The 21,796-nt window shown below is 44.8% G+C and overlaps 1 protein-coding gene across 2 annotated transcripts; it reads right to left on the bottom strand.

The window, feature by feature from the left end:
* Nucleotides 1–384: 384 nt before the first annotated feature.
* On the bottom strand, nucleotides 385–20,754 carry LOC129821985 (bleomycin hydrolase-like). 2 transcript variants are annotated; one of them, XM_055879789.1, is made up of 12 exons: nucleotides 20,622–20,754; nucleotides 15,422–15,619; nucleotides 14,381–14,490; nucleotides 13,945–14,086; nucleotides 12,856–12,944; nucleotides 12,476–12,568; nucleotides 5,399–5,554; nucleotides 5,015–5,173; nucleotides 4,839–4,906; nucleotides 4,355–4,472; nucleotides 3,836–3,908; nucleotides 385–699 (listed from the first exon to the last, which is right to left on the bottom strand). In XM_055879789.1, the coding sequence occupies exons 1-12, from the start codon at nucleotides 20,629–20,631 to the stop codon at nucleotides 548–550; spliced, it is 1,368 nt and encodes a 455-aa protein (XP_055735764.1). In that variant the 5' UTR covers nucleotides 20,632–20,754; the 3' UTR covers nucleotides 385–547. The 2 variants fall into 2 exon arrangements, with proteins under 2 accessions (XP_055735764.1, XP_055735765.1); XM_055879790.1 differs by having other exon boundaries at nucleotides 3,836–3,905.
* Between the last annotated feature and the right edge of the window lie 1,042 nt (nucleotides 20,755–21,796).

The raw sequence follows: 21,796 nt of genomic DNA, 5'->3' as shown, positions 1-21,796 counted from the left end.
CATACTTCACTCTAGCCTGGCCGCTCTAGGTTGACCTCGGACCTAGGGAAGCTAGCAGAGAGGAAGGGATGGCAATACGCTGGGCCTCAATCATACAGCTAGGACTGATGGTGTGGATGTGTGTGTGTGTGTCTGTCTCCTGGTGAAAGACTGGGATGGACTACTTACGTAGGATGTGACCCTCAACCAGCCCTAACAAAGAGATGGTACATACAGACCTTTTACCAACCGTTAAAACAACCCCAGAGCTTTCTACATCCCGCAGAATGTTTAAGAAGCCAGAGGAAACTCCAAAAAAAGAAGATTAATTGCAATAAACTCCACTAGTGCCGGAGAGAAGTACAAGAGGACATGGACAAAACAAAATGGCCGAAAGAAGACGTGTGTTTTTCCAGTAAAAAAAACAAACTTTTATTATTTGTCTAGAGAACAGGCTGTGGTGGGTGGAAGTCTATGGAGGAGGAAAACCAGAGAGATGGGGCGGAGTCAAACAGACCAGGGTTGAGACCGGGCGGGTGAGATGGGGTGGCACCCTCTGTTTCCATAGTTACAAGGCCAAGGCTCCCATTGGGTCCCAGGCAGGAAGGACGATGGGCTCCTTCTGCATTACTTCCAGCACCTCGGGGGCCAGGTACTTCTTGTCCACGACCACTTCGTACACGTATTCAGAGAACCACTCGTCGGTCATGATTAAGTAACCTGCACAAACATAGAGATACATTGGGTTAATTCATAAAGTTAAAAAGTTAAAAGACCTGATGAAGGTGTATTGATATTGTTGGTATAAGATCCATTCAATCAGTGGAGCGTCAAGATCACCTGAGCTGCTGGAGTTTATTTTGAATAATCATTAGTCTTGATTAACACCCATCTCTAAGACCAGGCAGTCTGAAATCCATTAGCTAACAGCAGTACCAGTGACTCACTCTGTACTTCAGTGGACTGCCCTATACTGAAAGCAATGAGTGTGAGTGTTCTGAAGTGTGAGTTCTGATAAGAGGGGCGTCCCGTCAGCACCCCTGGACTCAGGCCTATTGTTCCACAGGGAGAGGAGGGAAGGATGGACCCCCACCCTGGACCACCCCACCCTGTCTGTTCCACACAACACCTGGGTTCAAATATTATTTGAAATCTTTCAAATGAATGGGTAGGACTGGTTTGCTTTAGCCTGCATGGAGTGCCAGGTGGGCTGGGTTTGCACTTTTGGGACATTTATATTGGTTCCATTGCACCAGGCAAGCCACGCTAAAGTATTTGAAATGTCAAATAGTATTTGAACCCAGGTCTGTCCCACACTTCAATTGTCAACTCGCACACCCCAGCCCGATAAATCTCCAGATTGCAAGGGAGGGACTGACCGACACACATCCTTTTATTAATTAACACAGCATTAGGCCACTTTATCCTGCCCCCCCCCAAAAAACTGCCACTTCCTCCTGCTCTAAAACATTTTCATAACAAGCCCAGAAACACAACCTTCAGTATACATGATCCTAATCAGACCATGGCCCTGAGAACACGTACACACATAGGCCACGGCCTCTCTCTCACAGACAGGGTGACAGAGAGTACATCAAATCAGAAAGAACAGCATATAAAACACTTGATATGAAGAGATTAGACCGGCGAGAGAAGGATTTTTAATGACAATAAAAGGCATTCCTCATACATTGTTCTAATTTATCTACAAGGGCAATAGGCCTGTCTGAACAAACTAACAACCCAGAGTATAGACAGACAGGAACAGATGCAATCTGTCCCCATGGCGATAGGAGGAGACTTGGGATTTGAGCAGGCACGGACGGGTTCATTTTGGCACGCAGCAGAAAACATAGATTTTTTTAAACAAACTTTTCTTATTGGACAAGTCCAGGCAGTCCCTCCCCGTTTCAGACTGTTTTCCTCCGTTTGGTGCCTAATAAACAGAGCTGGGCACTAGACCAGGTTGCGACTGTTGTTGGACTTTCCTCTCATCTCTGGACCCATGCAGAGCATTCAGAGATTCACTGCCCCGCTGAAAAGTTGAGTTATCGATGACGTCGCGGGGACCACGTAAAAACGTGCCTGAGCTCAAAACAACACCCCTGGTTCTGTGTGTGTTCAATCTGCGTCTTCTTCCTTTCCAGGAAAGACATGTGTGTGTGTGTCGGGTGGTGGTTTCATATAGCGTCATTATTTGTCTTACTGGGTACTGCAGATGTGTCCTACGCCGTCTTACAGGGAGAGCTGTGGATGGAGTTTATTCAGATGAGCTGTCCTGCCTCAGATAGAATAGTACAGCTGAAATGTCGTCAACAACACAGGCCAGCCCGTGCCGGTTCCATCGTCTCCTTAGTTCACGAGAATGAGACAATTGTTTCCCAAACCTATCTGCGATGACATCACCATCCTACATGTAATAGCAGATTGTAATAGCAGATAGAAAGAGTATGTTAACAAGGGAATCGCAATAGCCAGGACAAATGGTGTTTCTCACTACACCGAAGTAGCTGTAAAAGGGGTCGTGTAGAATCCGAGAGGGGCGTTGAAGAGGGCATCTCTAGCCTATAAACAGTCTGTCACAAGGGAATATCACGTCAGATTGGCCCACATTTCGCATATTTGTACAATACCGCGTAAAAATACAAATAGTGCACTCCAAGGCCATAATAATTTATCTTGAGAAAAGCCCTGGTGTTTGAAGGGGTTGGGCAGTTTGCACCAGGCACCACGGTGTTAACCTAATTAGGCGGGATCCTCTTGAGGGAAACAAAATATTACAGGCAATTGGAGAGATGTTAACCCTCGAAACCTTACAAACACACATTTTCTCCGTCCGTCGTGGCGTTGACAAGTCATCCCCCCCAGTCTCCAGCTGTCAAACAAACAGTGCTCTCCACCGCCGCCCTCCATATCGTTTGTTTTCAATAACTTTATTAATACATCCGAGGGAAACGAGAGCGGATATGAAGGCTTTCTCCCATCTGCGTGGATGTTTATGGAATGGGATATGCGTGAAGTACAGTTGATTTGAAGAGGCTTTGGTGGTAGGACTTTTTTATGGTCTCAATATGCAGATGACATGAAGTCGTTGACCCGAATGTTGGACTACATAACAGAAACCCAAATAAACTGCACTGGAATGTAGAGGGATGGAGACAGAGAAGAGAGAGTGGGGGAGGAGGGAGAGAGAGGGGGGGGGGGGGAATGGCAGATAATTACATATTTTGATTAAAAAGCCATGCAGTCCCAACGTAAGGTGGGTTCAGTATTTGTTTCCTTTCAAATGTTTTAGCGGCGCTTGATGGAAGAAAATTACTATTTGAACCCAGGCCTGTGGTTTGACAGTGTCGGTCTTCGACACAGAGGAAGTCTGGAGGCTGAAACAAAATGGCGTACTGCTGTGTTGTGAGAGGGACAAAGGGCTGCTGTCTGAGAGGGGGAAAAGGCCCCGTTGATGTGCTTTCTCTCCCTTCTGGGTTCATAGCCTTAACAGACAAAGCTACAGTAGGGGCCCAGACATGAGGATGCCGCAAAACTAACCCCAAACCAAAACCAGCCCTGCACACCAGAAGTCAATTATAAATTCATAACAACGCCAGGCGGGTGGGGAGGGAGCATTTTTTCCCTAATCCTACTTCAAATTCAATCGACCTGACAGGAAATTCAACTGTCCCTGTGATTGTACACTAAGCCCTGTGGTGTGAGAGAGGGAAGAGAGACGAGGGGTCTGGGCTTTCACATAGCTCGGCTCAGGCGGACCTAGAGGGGCTCTCGTGGTGAGAGAGGCAAACAGACGTCACAAGGCTGTGTGAGAACGGGCCCTCTCCTCCTCTGACCGACTCAGCGCTCTCACCTTTATTCCCACGGTCGTCCCCCCAGGAGTTCTCCACCCTCCACTTCTCATAACCTCCATCCTTTTCATCCTGCTAGAGAGAGGGATGAAGAGAGAGACAGAAGAGAGAAATCAAAAGGTGTACGATTTTGTACTACCCGATAAGGAGGCGGATGCACCAAACAAATGGAGAAGTCCAAACAAGTCTGTGTTTTCTGCTTTACGCCTGTCATTCATGGAGTACATGGTACATGATGATATATACAGCAGATTATACAATATGTTCATCAGGAAGAGAGGAGTGCAGGATTCCCAGTGGGGTGCAGGGCAGGACTGGTAACTCCTATGTTGTGTAGCCTAGGGCCCAAATACTGTCCAGCTGTTCTGAGGGGAAGGAGGAGACAGCTGGGGTCACTTACTTGACAGCCATTTTAAATCCTGCAACCGATTCATACGACTGTAAACACACACTGGATGCCTTTGGTGCAGAGTCACTGGGAAACACTCAAATGCGGTGCGTGTGTACAGTGTGTGTGCTACCTTGTCGGTGACAGCAGTGAGAATCATGGCGTGTGTCATGAGGGAGTCTCCGAAGATCAGTCTCTCTGCCTTGGACAGGTTCTTTACGGACACCCCGAACACCAACTCATGGTTGAACCTGAGAGACGGGGAACACAGGGAGAGACAGGATGAGATCTCACACACACACACATCTGATTGATAGTGAGTTATACATGTGATGTTGCTGCATGTATGCTGCCCTACCAAGCAAAAAGGCAGTAGCTGCTCATAGCGTGGAACTGAGAAAAATGGCTTTTATTTACCTTGGTTTCATAGTAACCTAGTGCAGTTACTGCTAATATGACTCCCATTTTCTCAAAAACACAATACGAGGCAGGATTTGTCCACATAAATAAGCATGCATTTAAACGTAGCAAAAATGACAACTCATTTTTTGACCAAATGAGCAGTTACTGCCTTTTTTGCTTGGTAGGGCAGTACGCTTCTCTCTCATAATACTCACACATTCATGTCATTGATGCCCAGTTTGCCATGGAAATGCTTGCCCACGTCACAACCGAACCACACAGCCTACGAGAGAGAGAGAAACAGACGTCATAGGCAGTCTCCCTGCATACTCACTCAGCTCTCAAACACAGCCGTTGTCTAACTTCCCAGACACGTTCACACACACAGTACCTCTCCCTCTTTGATGGAGTCCGCGGCGGCCTTTTTGAGTAGCTGGATGGGCTGGTTGTTGTACAGCGTGTTGTGTCCTCCCACCATGTTGCCCAGGAACTCAACGCTATACAGCTTCTCATAGGGGTTCTGAGGCCGCGGGTCATTCACCAGACAGACCTGTGGTGGCGGGGGAGGGAGACCAGGGGTCAGACTCAGCTCATCAAGTAACACAGGGAGAGAGGGTATGATTGTAGAGAGGCTGTTATTTCTGGTCTAATATTGGGCGCCGTGCTTTTCGCAAAATTCACAAAACTTCTCGGAATAATGAATTATGATCAACTCCGGTCTGCATGACACAAAGCCTATACTGATATTCTATTAAAATCAATCAATAAAGCTGGCCTTGTCCTGGATGTTGTAGAGAGGCTTGACCAGTTCCTTGTAGAACTGCTGAGGGGACAGGGGGCCCATGCGGTGGAAGTTCTTGTCCTTGTCTCTGTACTCCCAACAAACGGAGTCAGGAGGGCTGCCTAGACACACACTCGCCACCCGGAAGACCTGTACGCAACACACACGAGAAAACACAGAAAAACAGGCCAGATTTTTTATTTTAATACGTAGGTTAGTCACGCATTACTACTTACTATAAGACACATACAACACATTGATATCCATCACAGTCTTAAAAAGCACCATTGTAAAACTCAAACTCGGGGACCAAATAGAGCTCAACAGTAGTGTGAGGAGGATATCCGCCCTGCCAAAGCCCATTCCCTCTTACTCTGCCTGGCTGTAGCGCTCGTTCTTCCTGTCGTTGTGGCTCCTGACTGTGTTCCCCTGGTGTTCCTCTGGCCTCCATCAGTCTGTTTTGACAGGGTTCTCAGAATAAGCCTTCCTTAAACTGATACAGCAATCTCAGGAATGTCCCTCTAAACTTAAACATACCCGTCCTAAGAAAGTCTATCTAACCGGGCGTTCTGGTGGTTTGAGAACTCCCTGCATTTTCTGTCTTTGATAATGCTGCGGCGGGCTGCCGATCACAAACAGGCTTAAAAATAGCACGCTACCTCCCAAACTGGCACGTAGGAAGTCCAACCGCTAGTATACGAGCCCACATACGCAATACACACAGACACATACTTCCATATATTTACGAGGACTTCCCATTGACTCCCACTATTTTCATTTATTTTCAGCAAAAGAAAGTCCAGACAAACTAAACTCCTCATAGGGTGAAAATAGAGATGGGGAATTATTTTTGGCCCCGGAGCCATTCACCAAAGCATAGACACTCAGGGGCCGTTGCTGCTGCACTTTTCCACTGTGTCAACTACATTAACTACTAATAGCATTCCTGTGTTCAGGGTGATCGTAGTCAACTATTCCCATACAGGCCCTTGTTGTAAATGAAGAATGTGATATTTGACTGACTCAACTGGTTAAATAAAGGTTAAATAAATACAAATATTTTCAACAAGGACAGCACACCCAGTCACATTCCCACCTTCCCAGACCCTCACCTTTCCCAACACACAGACAAGACAGCGCCTTGAAGACTCCAGGTTTGTTTTCACTGTCCCGTTGCCCCACGGCGCAGACTAAATGCCAGCGGTGCCCATCCCTGCCCTGAATTTAACCAGCACGGTGCCCAGATGCCCCGAACACACAAACAGGCCCCTTCACCCCCGTGCCCTCGGCCCCTGTCCCACCTCACATCCCTCTCTCCTCGGCAGGTTAAATAAACGCCTTTCCCGTCCAAACACAACAGAGCACCCATGTAGACCCGGTGAAACGAGGCTCTTCACAAAACAATGAGCCAGAGCCCCACTGACGTCAGCAGGCTGCAGCAGCACAGCCCTCAGTGAGTCAATATTGAATCACCTGCCTCCAAAATGGATGTAGACAGACGAAGATGAGCACGAGACACTGGGTGGGCTGGGCACGTCTCCATTAGAATCATGTATATAGCACTACCGCCAAGACTCTGGGTACTGTCTCTTCTGTCCTGTACCTGCTAAAATGTTGATTATTAGTGGACCTTTTCCATTGTATTCCTTGACTGTGTTCAACCACGGTTAATTTCTCAGCACTAGTACAGTCCTCAATACTAGGCTACCAAATCTCTTATAGATATCCAACCAATCCTGTTGACTCCCTCCCGCTCTTCCTCTCAGGACACAGAGAGCCATCCATCAGCATGGACAAGCAGAGGCTGACAGGGCCATGTGTGGGAGGCAGGCAGGCGGCCCACCCTCCCTTCCTGCCGCCACCCTACCCTGGTCCTTCCACCGAGGACAGACACACTGCGTTTAGGATGGAAGGGGGAGATTTACGACTGCTGGACCATGTTAAACCAGTTTCTTTAGAGACTGCTTGCCTTCTTTTTAATGTCTGTGTCACTGTCTGTATATCTTCTGACGTACACTAAGTAGCTCCTCTCCCTCCCACTCCAAAACACTGCTTCAGTGGGTGGAGCTGGTGAACGAATGCAAAACACAACAGAAAGAATCCTACGACTGCAGTCTGTCGGGGACTGGTTGCTGTGGGTTTGTAAGCCGTTTGGTTTCTGAGCGCAGACGGGCGTCTTCAAGGCCACCTGGCTTCTGATTTTCTGCTCGGCCAGAGTTGAATTAGGGTCTTATCTGAGATGGCGGCTGGGATCCCCTGTTATTGACAGGAAGGCCGGAGTGACCAGTGTTTGTAGCGGGAAATTGCATCGCCTGCACCAGAGAACATTAATAGCCTGGGATAAACATTAAAACACACTTTGTAATAAGAAAGTGTCCGTCTTCATGAAGGCCGAACCAGACAGTAACAAGGGACTGATTAACAGTAGTCTAAGACCTGGCTCGTTTCTTATTAGACAAGTTTAAGGTAGAAGATATTCCACTTCCTGCCCGTTTTTATCCGTTTGGTGCCTAATGAACAAGGCCCTGTACTTATAATCTACAGAAAAGCCCTGCAAACTCAATTAATTTGAACAGTCTCAGCAATTAATAGATTAAGGAAGCTCTTCTAGATCCACAGCCAGCCCCCCCCAGCAACCTGTGGGACAACGCAGATCATATTCTTGTGTCATGTGACATGGACGAAGCCCAGGTGTGGGTAATAAGGCCTTGTAAATGGCCGAGGCATCCGACGAGGCTGCGTGTCTCAGCGGATCAGTACCTACATAGCATGTGTTTGCATGCTTGGCAGTAAACACTGGAGCACCTGCAGCACAACAGCCAGTTAGCATCAATGCTAAAGCAACACACACGCTCCATCCTTTCCTCGTCGGCTCACGCATGCCTGTTTGCTTGTTGATTTACCTCCCATTGCCCAAACAGAGAGAAATCAGCTCGTTAGGAGAGAAATAAACAAACAAAACAACAGCACGCCACACTAAAACACCTTGTGCTGGGAACTGTGAAGGGCGGAACCTGCCAAGGCCAGTACTCACACAAAGGGTCTCAGAGCAGGAGTGCTGATCTAGGATCAGTTTTTTTCATTTTGAATCACAATGAATAAAAAGGATGGACCTGATCCTGGATCAGCCCTCCAACTCACACACGCTTTGCGACTACGGGCCTGCTGCTTTCGAGTCAAAGCCCTGGGACACAGAGCCTAGATGAAACTGTAACGCAAGTGACCCGTTCGAGAGAGCAGCTGGGGTAGAAGAAACGGACTGGGGTTGATTGAGACTTTCTGGCCTTGTAAACAGAAAACACATGGGGTCATTACAGATTGTAACAATGTTGTTAAATTAAGAAATATGAGTTTATGAAGTGTGGCAGGCAGCTTTTCAGCGCTGGCAAACGAGCCCACACAATAACAAACCCACCCACAGCGACCTGCTGCTTCAGCCAGCGCTGAGCCAACACACTTGGCTACGTCCCAAATGGGAACCTATTCCCTTTATAGTGCACTACTTCTGACCAGAGCCCTCTGTGTCCTGGTCAACAGTAGTGCACTATATAGGGAATAGGTTCACATTTGGGACGTAGCCACTCTAAAAACGTATCATGTCACTCAACTCACTGTCCAATCAAATACTCCTTACAATCTACAAACACAGCACTCATACTGAACACAATCACATGTGCCTGAAGGAGAATTTCTATTCAGAATGTCCGACGCCCAGATAGCCACGTTCTATACAGTAGAAGCAGCATAGGACTGTTTACGATTCAGTCTGCATGACGCAGTGCAACATGTACCGGACCGAATGAGCAGAGAGGACGTGAGGAACGTGTGTGTGTGTGTGTGTGTGTAACACAGTACGTGTGGTCGTGTGCTAGCAGTCGGAGGTGGTTTACATGTATACGTGTGTGTAACACAGTACGTGTGGTCGTGTGCTAGCAGTCGGAGGTGGTTTACATGTATACGTGTGTGTGTGTGTAACACAGTACGTATGGTCGTGTGCTAGCAGTCGGAGGTGGTTTACATGTATACGTGTGTGTGTGTGTAACACAGTACGTGTGGTCGTGTGCTAGCAGTCGGAGGTGGTTTACATGTATACGTGTGTGTGTGTGTAACACAGTACGTGTGGTCGTGTGCTAGCAGTCGGAGGTGGTTTACATGTATACGTGTGTGTGTGTGTAACACAGTACGTATGGTCGTGTGCTAGCAGTCGGAGGTGGTTTACATGTGTGTGTGTAACACAGTACGTGTGGTCGTGTGCTAGCAGTCGGAGGTGGTTTACATGTATACGTGTGTGTAACACAGTACGTGTGGTCGTGTGCTAGCAGTCGGAGGTGGTTTACGTGTATACGTGTGTGTGTGTGTAACACAGTACGTGTGGTCGTGTGCTAGCAGTCGGAGGTGGTTTACATGTGTGTGTGTAACACAGTACGTGTGGTCGTGTGCTAGCAGTCGGAGGTGGTTTACATGTATACGTGTGTGTAACACAGTACGTGTGGTCGTGTGCTAGCAGTCGGAGGTGGTTTACATGTATACGTGTGTGTGTGTGTAACACAGTACGTGTGGTCGTGTGCTAGCAGTCGGAGGTGGTTTACGTGTATACGTGTGTGTGTGTGTAACACAGTACGTGTGGTCGTGTGCTAGCAGTCGGAGGTGGTTTACGTGTATACGTGTGTGTGTGTGTAACACAGTACGTGTGGTCGTGTGCTAGCAGTCGGAGGTGGTTTACGTGTGTGTGAACTTGTAACCGTCTCCCTGTGTTGTGCTCTCCTGCACGCCTGTGACAGTGTACATGTCTGTGCTTCTGCACAGAACAGGACATTAAAAGGGAGGCCCCAGGTCTTTGAAGCTGGTGTGTAGCATGGTGGTGCAGCCTAGCCTCTCTGGCCTGTCATGTGGAGCCTGGACGGGAGAGAGTGATGGTCTCCAGCCCACCGTCACACTCCTCACACAGGGAGCGTGCACAATCTCAGACCCTCCCCACCTAAAGTAGGCCTGACATCCCCTGGCTTAATGAGGGCCGGGTCTGGGGGCTTTGATCAGCTCTCACACACACACACTAACCCTAAATGTAACCGCAGACACACGCACCACTTCGAAGCATACATAGAAACACACACATGTGCAAGTACACACCACAACCTCTCATACTTGGTGTTTACATGGTTTGTGTGTGCAGTCGTATGAACCCAGAACACTGCAATGAGTGACAGTTCTATAGAAGACACATGCAACACTCCGAAAAGGACTACAATACGCTATAATTGAACATGACATGTTTTAAATGACACCCTCTTACCTAAATAGTGCACTATGAAGAGAATAGGGAGCTATTTTGGGACGTAAGCCTACTGTGTCAACACAACATGTTGAGGGACGAGCACACAGAGAAGTTAATTAATGAAAAAGGACCCGACTAACTGATCACATCTGACAGAGTGTATTCCAGCCTAATTAATTATGGCTAATTTGTTGGCTCGCTAGCTAGTATCTAAATCATCACAGTGATGTTTCACTTGTCGCAAAAGATGCCAAGCATAAATAGAAGCCCGGAAGCGCAGTCAACGCGCCCTTCTCCGTACGGACGCCCACGGGACGAGAGGAAAGGCACTGGTTACAACCCCCTCCTCACCCTCCCGGGTCAACATCCCCCCTTTCTCTCTTGCTCTCTTCACACTCCCCCTGGCTGCCAGAGCTGCATTACTCTAAACAAACTACTACCAGGTAGACAAACACTTTAACTTAAAAAAAACATCTCTTGGTCATAGAAGAAGTGCAACGATGGAGAGCTGGAAATGTTGCACAATCAGAACGTACTGTAGCTAGCGTACTGTAGCTAGCGTACTGTAGCTAGCGAACTGTAGCTAGCGTAGGGCATCCAGAGCGGTAAGGGTAGTAGACACAGAATCTACTTAAAGAAGCAGTCAGGGGCATGCAAACAAAACCACTCCACACAAAAGCTACATCCTTTATGTAATGTTCTCTCTTTGGCTGTGTGATATTGACTGACTGGCCTCGCGCTCGCACGCACACGCTCGCTCACACACACACGCGCTCCTCTGTCTTAAGTGGTGCTGGGAATGTTGAGACATTATGGCTTCCTCTCACAGTGAAATTGCCTTACGCCATTTAATGTCAGGAGCGTTGTGATAAAGATCTTGTTTACGGAACATTCTGCCATCAGGTCCGTGAGGCTTGTGTGAGTGCACGTGGACACACACGCACGTGGGCACACACACACACTCTCTCTCTCTTTGCTGCCAGAAGTATAGAATCACAAGCCGTCACCAGTGGATTATAAACAATACAGACCCTATCACTACAGCCATTGTTGCTAAATGTGTAAGAGTTGGGTGACGCAATGTTATCCAGCGCTGGGAGAGGCTTGTGATTATTGTCCTAATTCATTACTACCGATAAAGCAGTTTAACAAAAGAAACAGTCACCGCTATTTGGACATTTATAGCAGTTCCTTTTCTAAGCCTACTTATGTCATCCTGATTTGAGGTAGAAAACTAATTAGGGGAAATATAGCTACAGCCAATTCCAACAGCGGTGGTATGTAGCTATCAGGCCTAGATATCAATCTGAACAGAGGAGGGTCGACCCAACTGTCTGACAGTTACACTTTAGACTTGATCGAGGAATCAGTGGTGTGCTGAAAGTCAATACAATATCAAGTCAACGGTATTAGATTGGGTAGTGTACTATTTACACACACACAACTTTCGAATCAACCTGTATCCTTCGGTGTGCAGCTACAACAGGCGACAGATAGATTTGAATGGCCAAGATTTGAATTGAATGGCCAATATCTAATCTGAAAACAAATATTGCCTAATAATAACGGGAGCCGTAATGGTTATTGTCCTTGCCTACCCAGTACCTGCCATGTTAAATACATACAGGCGTGTTACAGCATGTGACCTATTTCCTCCCTGGATGGAGCACAGATCTATGTGCTGTTATACAGCCCCCTCTGGAGAAAATGTTGCAGTCCTACAACATTATTGAAGTACTGAGGAAAACAGTGTGTGTGTCGTGGCCCGTGTCTCTCTTTCCCGAACATGCGCTTACCTCCTCAATCATGGTGTCCATGGCGTCAGACAGCTCGGCTTTAGTGGAATCACTGGCCACCATGTTCCGCAGTCTTAGACAGTATTCTCTCAGCTGAAAACCAGGGAACATTGGCATGACATACGACACAGCTAACTTTATTACCTCGTGACATTGCGGAGCATGTTGGGTTAGGGTTAGTTATCTGGGTCTTCTATAAGAAAACAGACGACGCCTAAATAAAAGGTGGATTCTATGCTCTTTCCGTGGTGTTTCAGTAGAGTGTACATGCTTGCACTGCCTTGTCTTGGTATGAAACAGGAAGACTAGGTTTCGGGGTTGTATTTCTACACAAGACATCATTATGAATCAGAATGTTGTAAAAATGTGAGTAAACCTACCTTGTGATTGAGGATGTCATTCATTCTCCGTGAGGCCTCGGAGCTGTGAGACTCTGGGAAGCATTTCTTTGGAATAACTCCGTACTTTTCTGATGATCGGGGAAAGGTAATAATAAACATAAATATATACACACCATTTAGCAGATGCTTTTATCCAAAAGCGACTTACAGTCATGCGTATATACATTTTACATATGGGAGGCCCCAGCGGGAATCGAACACACAACCCTGGCATTCCAAGCACCATGCTCTACCAACTGAGCCACAGAGGACCACAACGTTAAGGCTTTGCCCATTGGCTCTGGTCAAAAGTAATGCACTATATAGGGAATAGGGTGCCATTTAGGATTCACAGTGTAACTAGACTGCAACTACTCGGCGGTGGCTGTTTTACTGCAGAAAATAAGCACCATTTATACTGGAACTGTCTAGATTCTGTTTCAAGTGAGTTACTAATGTTGTAGTTGCTGTGTAATTCTTTGTAATTAGACGTTCTATGTAACTGTGTAATTCTTTGTAATTAGACGTTCCGTGTAATTCTTTGTAATTAGACGTTCCGTGTAATTCTTTGTAATTAGACGTTCCGTGTAATTCTTTGTAATTAGACGTTCCGTGTAATTCTTTGTAATTAGACGTTCCGTGTAATTCTTTGTAATTAGACGTTCCGTGTAAGTCTTTGTAATTAGACGTTCCGTGTAATTCTTTGTAATTAGACGTTCCGTGTAATTCTTTGTAATTAGACGTTCCGTGTAATTCTTTGTAATTAGATGTTCCGTGTAATTCTTTGTAATTAGACGTTCCGTGTCCCTGTGTAATTAGACGTTCCGTGTAACTGCATGGTATATGTGACACTTTACGTAATCTGCTTGCTCTTCCCCTTCCACTGTTTTAATGAGTCAGGTTTGTGGTTCAGATCAAATCTGCGTCCCAGCTAGCATCCTATTCCCTACATATGGCCCCTGGTCAGACGTAGTACCTGATATAGGGAATAAGGTGCCATTCAGGACTCAGCCATGACATAATGACATAGCATAATGCAAGCGTTGCAGCAACACTCCCACGATCGGGCAATAACAGGTGTGAACTGACCAATGAGGTTGACCAGCATATCCCACTGGCCGCCGTCGTTGGTGGGATTGGAGAGCAGGAACTGGACCAGTCTGCCGTCCACAGGCTCTTTCCTCTGGGCTGTCTCTACACAGGCCTGCAGGAAGTAGTAGCACCGCTCCACCTGAAGGGAGGGGAGAAAAGGGAAATGATTTTTTTTTTTGGGGGGGGGGGGGGGGTCACGGTGACGTCCAATCGGTACAATATTGTCCAGTGTACAGAGCGCCACACACAAAGGGGGTTTAAGGCAGACAATGAGTCTAATAGTACTACAAATACACACTGACGAACACACCAACACTGTTTACACCCTACCGCTAAAATGTAAACAAACACTGTGTATTATCCAGCGGCTGTTGCTAAAAGTTGCTCAAATTAATACATGTGATTTTAATAAGACGAACAAACGTGGTCTTACCTTGTCCCAGAAGAAGAGGTAGGACTGACTGAACTCAAACTCTTCGATGTTGAACTTTTTCATGAAGGGAAGGCGCATGACGTTGAGGCACGAGAAGATCCAACATCTCCCTGAAACACACAAATCAGCACAGATGACTATGGAACCGTGTATATGGGAGCAACTGTTAAGACATACGTGTGCTTCAATGGTTGCTTGCCAGATGGCTCCCTATCCCTTATACATAGACGCATAGTTAGGCCTCTGTGTGGTTTTGTCATTACAGAAAACCATTTAAAATGATGCATCAACATCAACAACAACAAAAAACGCAGCAATGAGAGCAGTGTGTTTGGGGACGGCCGGGTTGTCAGTCAGAAAAGTTGGGGAGGTAGGCTAATCAACTTGATACAATGTATCCATCTTCAACCACTCGAAAAAGGAAGAACGATGCTTCGCCGACCCCACTCCATGGTTGAGTCCCAAATGGCACCTTATTCCCTATATGGTGCACTACCCTATATAGTGGCGTCAGGCTAATGGTGATCCTAATGATTCAACCATTTTTACTAGCGCCGATAGGGCTGGTCAAACGTAGTGCACCATGTAGGAACTAGACTGCCACATCTTTTCTCAGGTGCCGAGGCCTATTCAGTTCATTTCAGTTTGGAAGCAGCATCTAACACTACTGTGCAGACTTTGTACATGGCCAGGCCTCTGAAGTAGTTGCAGATGCTGGGTGTCAAATATATTGGCACCCTTTAATTCAATTTCTTCAACCAAAAAAATTGGGAAATTGAAAAACGTTGTGTTTATACGTGTATTTGTTTGATTTACAGCAGCAAAAGGAATTTTTATTTATTCTAAACTGAAATTGAGATTTTTCACTTTAATTTCAAAAATGGCCTGTACTAAATAATCTGTAAATTAGGTGGCTACAGGGGGGGAGCAAAAAAAAGCCATTCAACCAGTTTGAAAAGAAAAAACAGAACATTCTGTTTCATTGCACTCCATTGTAAAGTGCAAGGGTGCCAATATATTTGACCGTATCTGTAAGTGTACCTGAGTTTTTCTGGTTGGTGATAGGCTTGCCCTCTGTGGGGATGGAGTGCTGGAATATGTGCACGGTGTCCTGGACCGTCTGCCTGTGCAGACACACCTCCAGCGGGTCGATGCATGTGGACACATTCTGGGCCAGCAGGTACCTGGGCTCTGCCCGCAAACGCTTCACAAAGGAGGCAATCTTCTCCTGACTCAGACCTGAGGAGGACAAGCGAGAGGTCGTAATTTTTAAGGAGACAGGGTTAGCCCGATTACCGGTCTGTTTATGCTCTCTTGCCAACTTCAGAATGGAATTCTCATGCCAGACATTGTTTGACGTGACAAGGAGTTGGCAAGAGAGTAGAAACAGATCTGGGACCAGGCTAGGACAGGGTTTATTAGAAATGGAAACAGTCTGGAAGAAACAAAGTGGCAAAGAGCTGTAATATAGGGAGGATGTTATTTGTGTTTGACCTGGCAAAGAGACAATGGGTTCCTAATTGTAGCGGGACAGGACTAATAAAGTTGTGCTGTATTACTGTATTGAATTGTCAACAAAGTGGCAAAAGGATCTTTCAACTGCCTTGCCCCGCCCTCGTCCACTCCACACAAGGTGGTACAAAACAGTTCGGTATCAAATTCAAATATGCCCGAGCTCACAAAAGTGTTCTCATCCTATTTTCACAGGAATTATCCATATACAGTGCCTTCAGAAAGTATTCATACCCCTTGACTTATTCCACATTTTGTTGTGTTACGGTCTGATTTCAAAATGGACTAGATAAATGTTTTTACTCACCCATCTACACACAAAACATCATGATGACAAATTAAAAACATATTTTTAGAAATGTTTGCATATGTATTGAAAATGAAATAAGTACTCACACCCCTGAGTCAATACTTAGTAGAAGCACCTTTGGCAGCAATTATAGTTGAGTGTCTTTCTGGGTAAGTCTCTAAGAGCTTTCTAGGCGTGGATTGTACAACATTTGCCCAGAATTGTTTTCAAACTTCTTCCAAATTGGTTGTTGATCTTTGCTTGACAAGATCTGAAGATGATTGTCTTAGATTTTCTAGTAGATGTCAGAACTGTAACTCGGCCACTCAGGAACATTCAATGTGTTTGGGCTGACCCCATTTAGTCGACTGATCAATTGTTTGGTCGACCGAGATTTCTTTAGGTCGAGCAGTAGCAACAACAAAAAAAATCCTAGTGTACCTGTCTGATTCGCACCTGTCTGAGTGTACTGAACCATTGGGGAGGCCGTGGGGATGACAAAGTCCATCACTCCAAGACATGTGCTACTGAAATTGTATATGGTAATATTACGTAAGAACAATTGTGCAACACTAATAAAAAAGTATATTATTTTAAAACAAAATGTGCTTTCTCCCGCGATGGATAGCGGTCGCTGTCCTCGGTTCTGAAACATCAGTGAGCTGTTAAATTGCCTTCTTTTCCCAAACCATGTTGCCATGTGCATAATAGCAAAGTTAACCAGCATATTAGTGTTGAGAACAATGCGGCAAAGGCAACAGCGGAGTCAGGAGGCGAGAAAACAGCACTTGCCTTAAATGTCTAAGAAAAGTGAGGAGAGAAGAAACCCAAAGTGAATTTTCTATAGTCAATAGCCTAACTTTTAAATGTGTCTGGCTTAATAAATCATCTATAAATAAAGTATATGGAAAAATACACGTGTTACAATTTCGACCAACAATTGGTCGAAAGAACAGACGACTCTCGGTCGACCAAGCCCTTCTGTGTTCTTGGTAAACAATTCCAGTGTAGATTTGGCCATGTGTTTTAGGTTACTGTCCTTCTGAAAGTTAAATTCATCTCCCAGTGTCTAGTGGAAAGCAGACTGAACCAGGTTTTCCTCTAGGAGTTTGCCTGTGCTTAGGTCTATTCCATTTATTTTTTATCCTGAAAATCTACCCACTCCTTAACAATTACAAGCATACCCATAACATGATGCAGCCACTGTCATGCCTGAAAATATGGAGAGTGGTACTCAGTAATATGTTGTATTGGATTTTCCCCAAACATAACATTCTGTATTCAGGAAAAAAAAGTTAATCGCTTTGTCACATTTTTTGCAGTATTCCTTTAGTGCCTTGTTACAAACAGGATGCATGTTCTGGAATATTTTTATTCTATGCAGGCTTCCTTCTTTTCACTCAATTAGGTTAGTATTGTGAAGTAACTACAATGTTGTTAATCCATCCTCAGTTTACTCCTATCACAGCCATTAAACTCTGTAACTGTTTTAAAGTCACCATTGGCCGTATGGTGAAATCCCTGAACGGTTTCCTTCCTTTCCGGCAACTGAATTGGGAAGGACACCTGTATCTTTGGATTGACTGGGTGTATTGATATACCATCCAAAGTGTAATAAATAACTTTACCATGCTCAAAGGGGATATTCAATGTCTGTTTTTTTTTACCCATCTACCAATAGGTTCCCTTCTTTGTGAGGCATTGGAAAACCTCACTGGTCTTTGTGGTTGAATCTGTTGATCGGCTGAGCGACTTACAGTTAATTGTATGTGTGTGGTACAGAGATAAGGTAGTCATGAAAAAAAATTAAACACTATTATTGCACATAGAGTGCATGCACCTTATTATGCAACTTATTTACTCCTGAACTTATTTAGGCTTGCCATAACAAATGTGCTCCGCAAAATAAATATCAGCCTGCGCAGAGAAGCACGAGATTGAACTTCCCTCAACTTTCTAGAGTTTTCCCCGTCAGTTAACATTATGAACATTTCCCTTTACTGTTGGAATTGTGATCGAATCAATGCAATATTAGCCACTTTCAATACAACATACAGAAACAAAATGAACTATGCAGGACTTAGTATGCAAAACTAGAGATTTTGTTGTAGGCAGAACACATCTGAGTAGGATTCTACTGTATTGACAAGCACGACTCAGGCCCGCTCTCTACACAGACCGGTGCGCCATAACCAATTCAGAGCTGCAGTAGGCCTATATGCAAATCGGCCATTGCCATATATGGATATGTGCCATTCACTTTGAACTGGACTATGTTTACAGCATGAGCTGTCATGAGAAGATGTGCTTGTTGAGATCAAAGTGAGAGCTACATGTAGCCACGTGTGCACATTTGTTCATATCCTTTGCTAGTTTGTGAGTTATTAGCCCAGTTATAGATCATTTTTAGTCAGCAATGGGGGAGTGATTGTTTCCTACAAGGGCACAAAACACGTGCAATTCTAGACACCTTTGAAAAGTGAGTCAAGAGCTTTTTTTGTCTTAAAGGGGCAGTGTTGTATTTTGAGATATGCTTGAATAAGCTAAGAAGCCAATAGGCAGAGGGTAGCATAATTTGCCTGATAGCCCACTTGACCACTGTTACCATTGTAACTTAAAGCAGGTACAGCCTCTGTGTTCACAGTAAACACGTGTAGGAAGTTGCACCAAATTTTCACAATGTTCAAGTTTGCACTCAGCAGGCCTGAAATTTGCTCAGTGCCTAAAAATGTAGGGAACATTGGTGTAGGCTAGTGACAAAATAATAATCGATTTAACCCACTTTAAATTCAGACTAACAACAAAATGTGGACAAAGTCAAGGGATCTGAATACTTTTTGAAGGCACTGTACTATATATGTGAAATTAGAACTCTGTAGTAGTGCTACACTGATAAAATAATACTGGTGTGTCATTCCATCAAATATTGAACAGCAATTAAAAACGGAGAAGACCATTGCTTAATAATGCATACCGCCTGCCTCAAGCCCTATTGCTTCTGGTCCTTTAGGCTATTTTCCATGACAAAAAAATGTAAATATACTGGCCATTCCTGGGGTGTATTCACTAGTACACACCGTAGTAAAGCATAGCAAACATTGTGCAACAGAAAATATTTTGGAACAAAACGTGTGTTATTTTTGACAAATTGAGGTAGATCCCTCCCTGTTTCCTACAGGGATTGACAAATTCACATGCCTCAATTGTCCATCTTTACCACTTCTCCAAGTTGGAGAAGTCATACCTTATTCCCTGCTGTCAGCTTGCTACAGTAAATGGATAATAGAGACTATTATGAAGACACTGATTTAATCAGTGTACATAACCAAGAGGGGTGTGTCGCCATACAAACGCAGGGATAGGCTGAGAGCCCATTCCAACGCAGCCTCCACAGAATGGAAAAGCTTGAATGGGAATGACTGTCAGTGTCAATTTAGTTTTGCATGGAAAGGTGCCAAACTGGTGTATAGCGTGACTTGCAACTTTACATAGGAGTTGTTATATAGCTTTTATGACTGACGTAGCATCTTTTCTAGTCTTTGGGTGCAAGTCTTTCAGAGATCAAAAAGGTACCAAATCACACCATAAGATCAAAGTCTATCACTATAAACCCGTTGTCATATAGTGTCAAACATCCTTCCCAATCTGGTAACCTAATGTTTTTTTGTTGCCAGGGAGGGCATATCCTGACAGCTTTGCACAAATCAAAGTATTGGGTTGGTCGTGCACTTGTTGACAAACACTGCTTCCCACTTTATTAAAGGGAAGGCAGGAAAGCTAGCCCTTAAAAGCTTAAGGTCGCTGGTTCGAATCCCGAGCCGGCAAGGTGGGAAAGCTTCCGTTATGCCCTTGAGCAAGGCAGTTTAGCCCCAACAACAACTGGTCCCCGGGCGCCGATGACGTGGACGTCGATTAAGGCAGCTCCCCGCACCTCTCTGATTCAGAGGGTTTGGGTTAAATCCACTTGATAATGCTCACCTAAAAAGTTGGTTAGAAAGAAGGCAGCTCAACTTGCTTGCTATGTTAACTGACTGGCTAGCTAACACAGTTAGCTGCAAAGCCGATAGTTGGCTAACGTTACATAGTTAGCTAACGTTAGCTAGCTAGTTACTAGTAACCATAAACTTTTCTGGCATTGATAGCTGGGAAGACGTTGGGTGGCTGTGCTGATGTTGGTCAGCTAACGTTAGCAAGCTAGCTAACAATATCTGTCATGTCATTAGCAAAGTAAAAATACACATAAGCAACTGGCTGGTTAGCTAAGCTATGTTACCTAACTTAGCTAGCTAATGGTCTATCTGAAAAGTGATATAAAGCTAGCTAGCTAGTCGGCTAACGTTAGCTAGCTTGCTAGACACTAGCCGGGAACGCAAATTAACCTCACATGCTGGCTATACAAGTGACAATGAATGAAATAAGAGAAAGTGACACATTACATACCAGTCTCCATGTTTACGAAGAGGGTTAGCAAGTGTTTCTAAATGTCTTTAAAAGTCACCGGCTCTTTGTTATCTCATTCGCCGACAGTCAGTCCGATCAGAGTTCCGACCGGAAACAGGAAACATAATTGTTACAATGTAACCCCGTGTCCCACCCGTGTCTGTCCTAGCTGTGGAGTTACATCATATACCAATTGAATGTATTATTTTGATAGGTTTATAATCCTGATTTTAAAGGAGTTATTCATTAAATGAAATGAAATTGAGTTTCAGTCAGAACTGTTTAGGATTTGATTAATATTAACAGACAATGGCAATTGAATGGACTGGTTAGTTTTGGCACTAATTGTTCCTCTAAAATAGAAATAAACACCCTTGGCATAACAGTATCAACAGCTTACTGTACCTGTACACAGCCAATCTGTAAATAGCACACCCAAATACCTCATCCCCATATTGTTACTTATCCTCTTGCTTTTTTGCACCCCAGTATCTCACATCATCATCTGCACATCTATCACTCCAGTGTTAATGCTAAATTGTCATTATTTCGCCTCCATGGCCTATTTATTGCCTTTACCTCCCTACTCTTCTACATTTGCACACACTGTACATAGATTTTTCTATTGTGTTTGTTTGTTTATGTGTAACTCTGTGTTGTTGTTTTGTTGTGCTGCTTTGCTTTATCTTGGCCAGGTCGCAGTTGTAAATTAGAACTTGATCTCAACTGGCCTACCTGGTTAAATAAAGGTGAAATATTTTTTTTTAATAAAAAACATGCCCCTTGGCATTTAAGAGTATGCCCGAGACTGGTGAGGACATAGGACCTCATACTAGATGAGTCATCAGAGTCAGTACAGTTGAAGCTCTATACCAAGTTATTCAGTTGAAATGTGACAATCATTGTGGAATGTATGTATACCGTTCTTATTGTTCCGCAACAACTCATTTTGTTTCTCTCATTTTACATTTTGAACTACCTTGCGGTTGGCCTGAATTGGTTCGAAATATAGCCTAGGTTGGATAGAAGCAACAAGGAGATTTACTATACAACATGGTCCATGCCATTACACAATCTTCCTTTGAAATAGAAAAAATTTGATTCAATGTACAGACACAATCAAAAACATACACATTCAACACACTCTCTTCTTGGTTTCCATGGAAATGTATTCT

This window comes from Salvelinus fontinalis, chromosome 24 (genome assembly GCF_029448725.1).
Source record: "Salvelinus fontinalis isolate EN_2023a chromosome 24, ASM2944872v1, whole genome shotgun sequence".
Taxonomy (NCBI): domain Eukaryota; kingdom Metazoa; phylum Chordata; class Actinopteri; order Salmoniformes; family Salmonidae; genus Salvelinus; species Salvelinus fontinalis.
This window is presented reverse-complemented; position numbering and strand designations above follow the sequence as displayed.

Bases quoted from the DNA above. Each gene is read 5' to 3' on its own strand.
- LOC129821985 (XM_055879789.1), bottom strand. The intron at 14,491-15,421 runs GTACACTTACAG...TGTGTGTTTCAG, and splicing joins CACCAACCAGAAAAACTCAG to GGAGATGTTGGATCTTCTCG. The intron at 12,569-12,855 runs GTAGGTTTACTC...CCTGGTTTTCAG, and splicing joins ATGACATCCTCAATCACAAG to CTGAGAGAATACTGTCTAAG.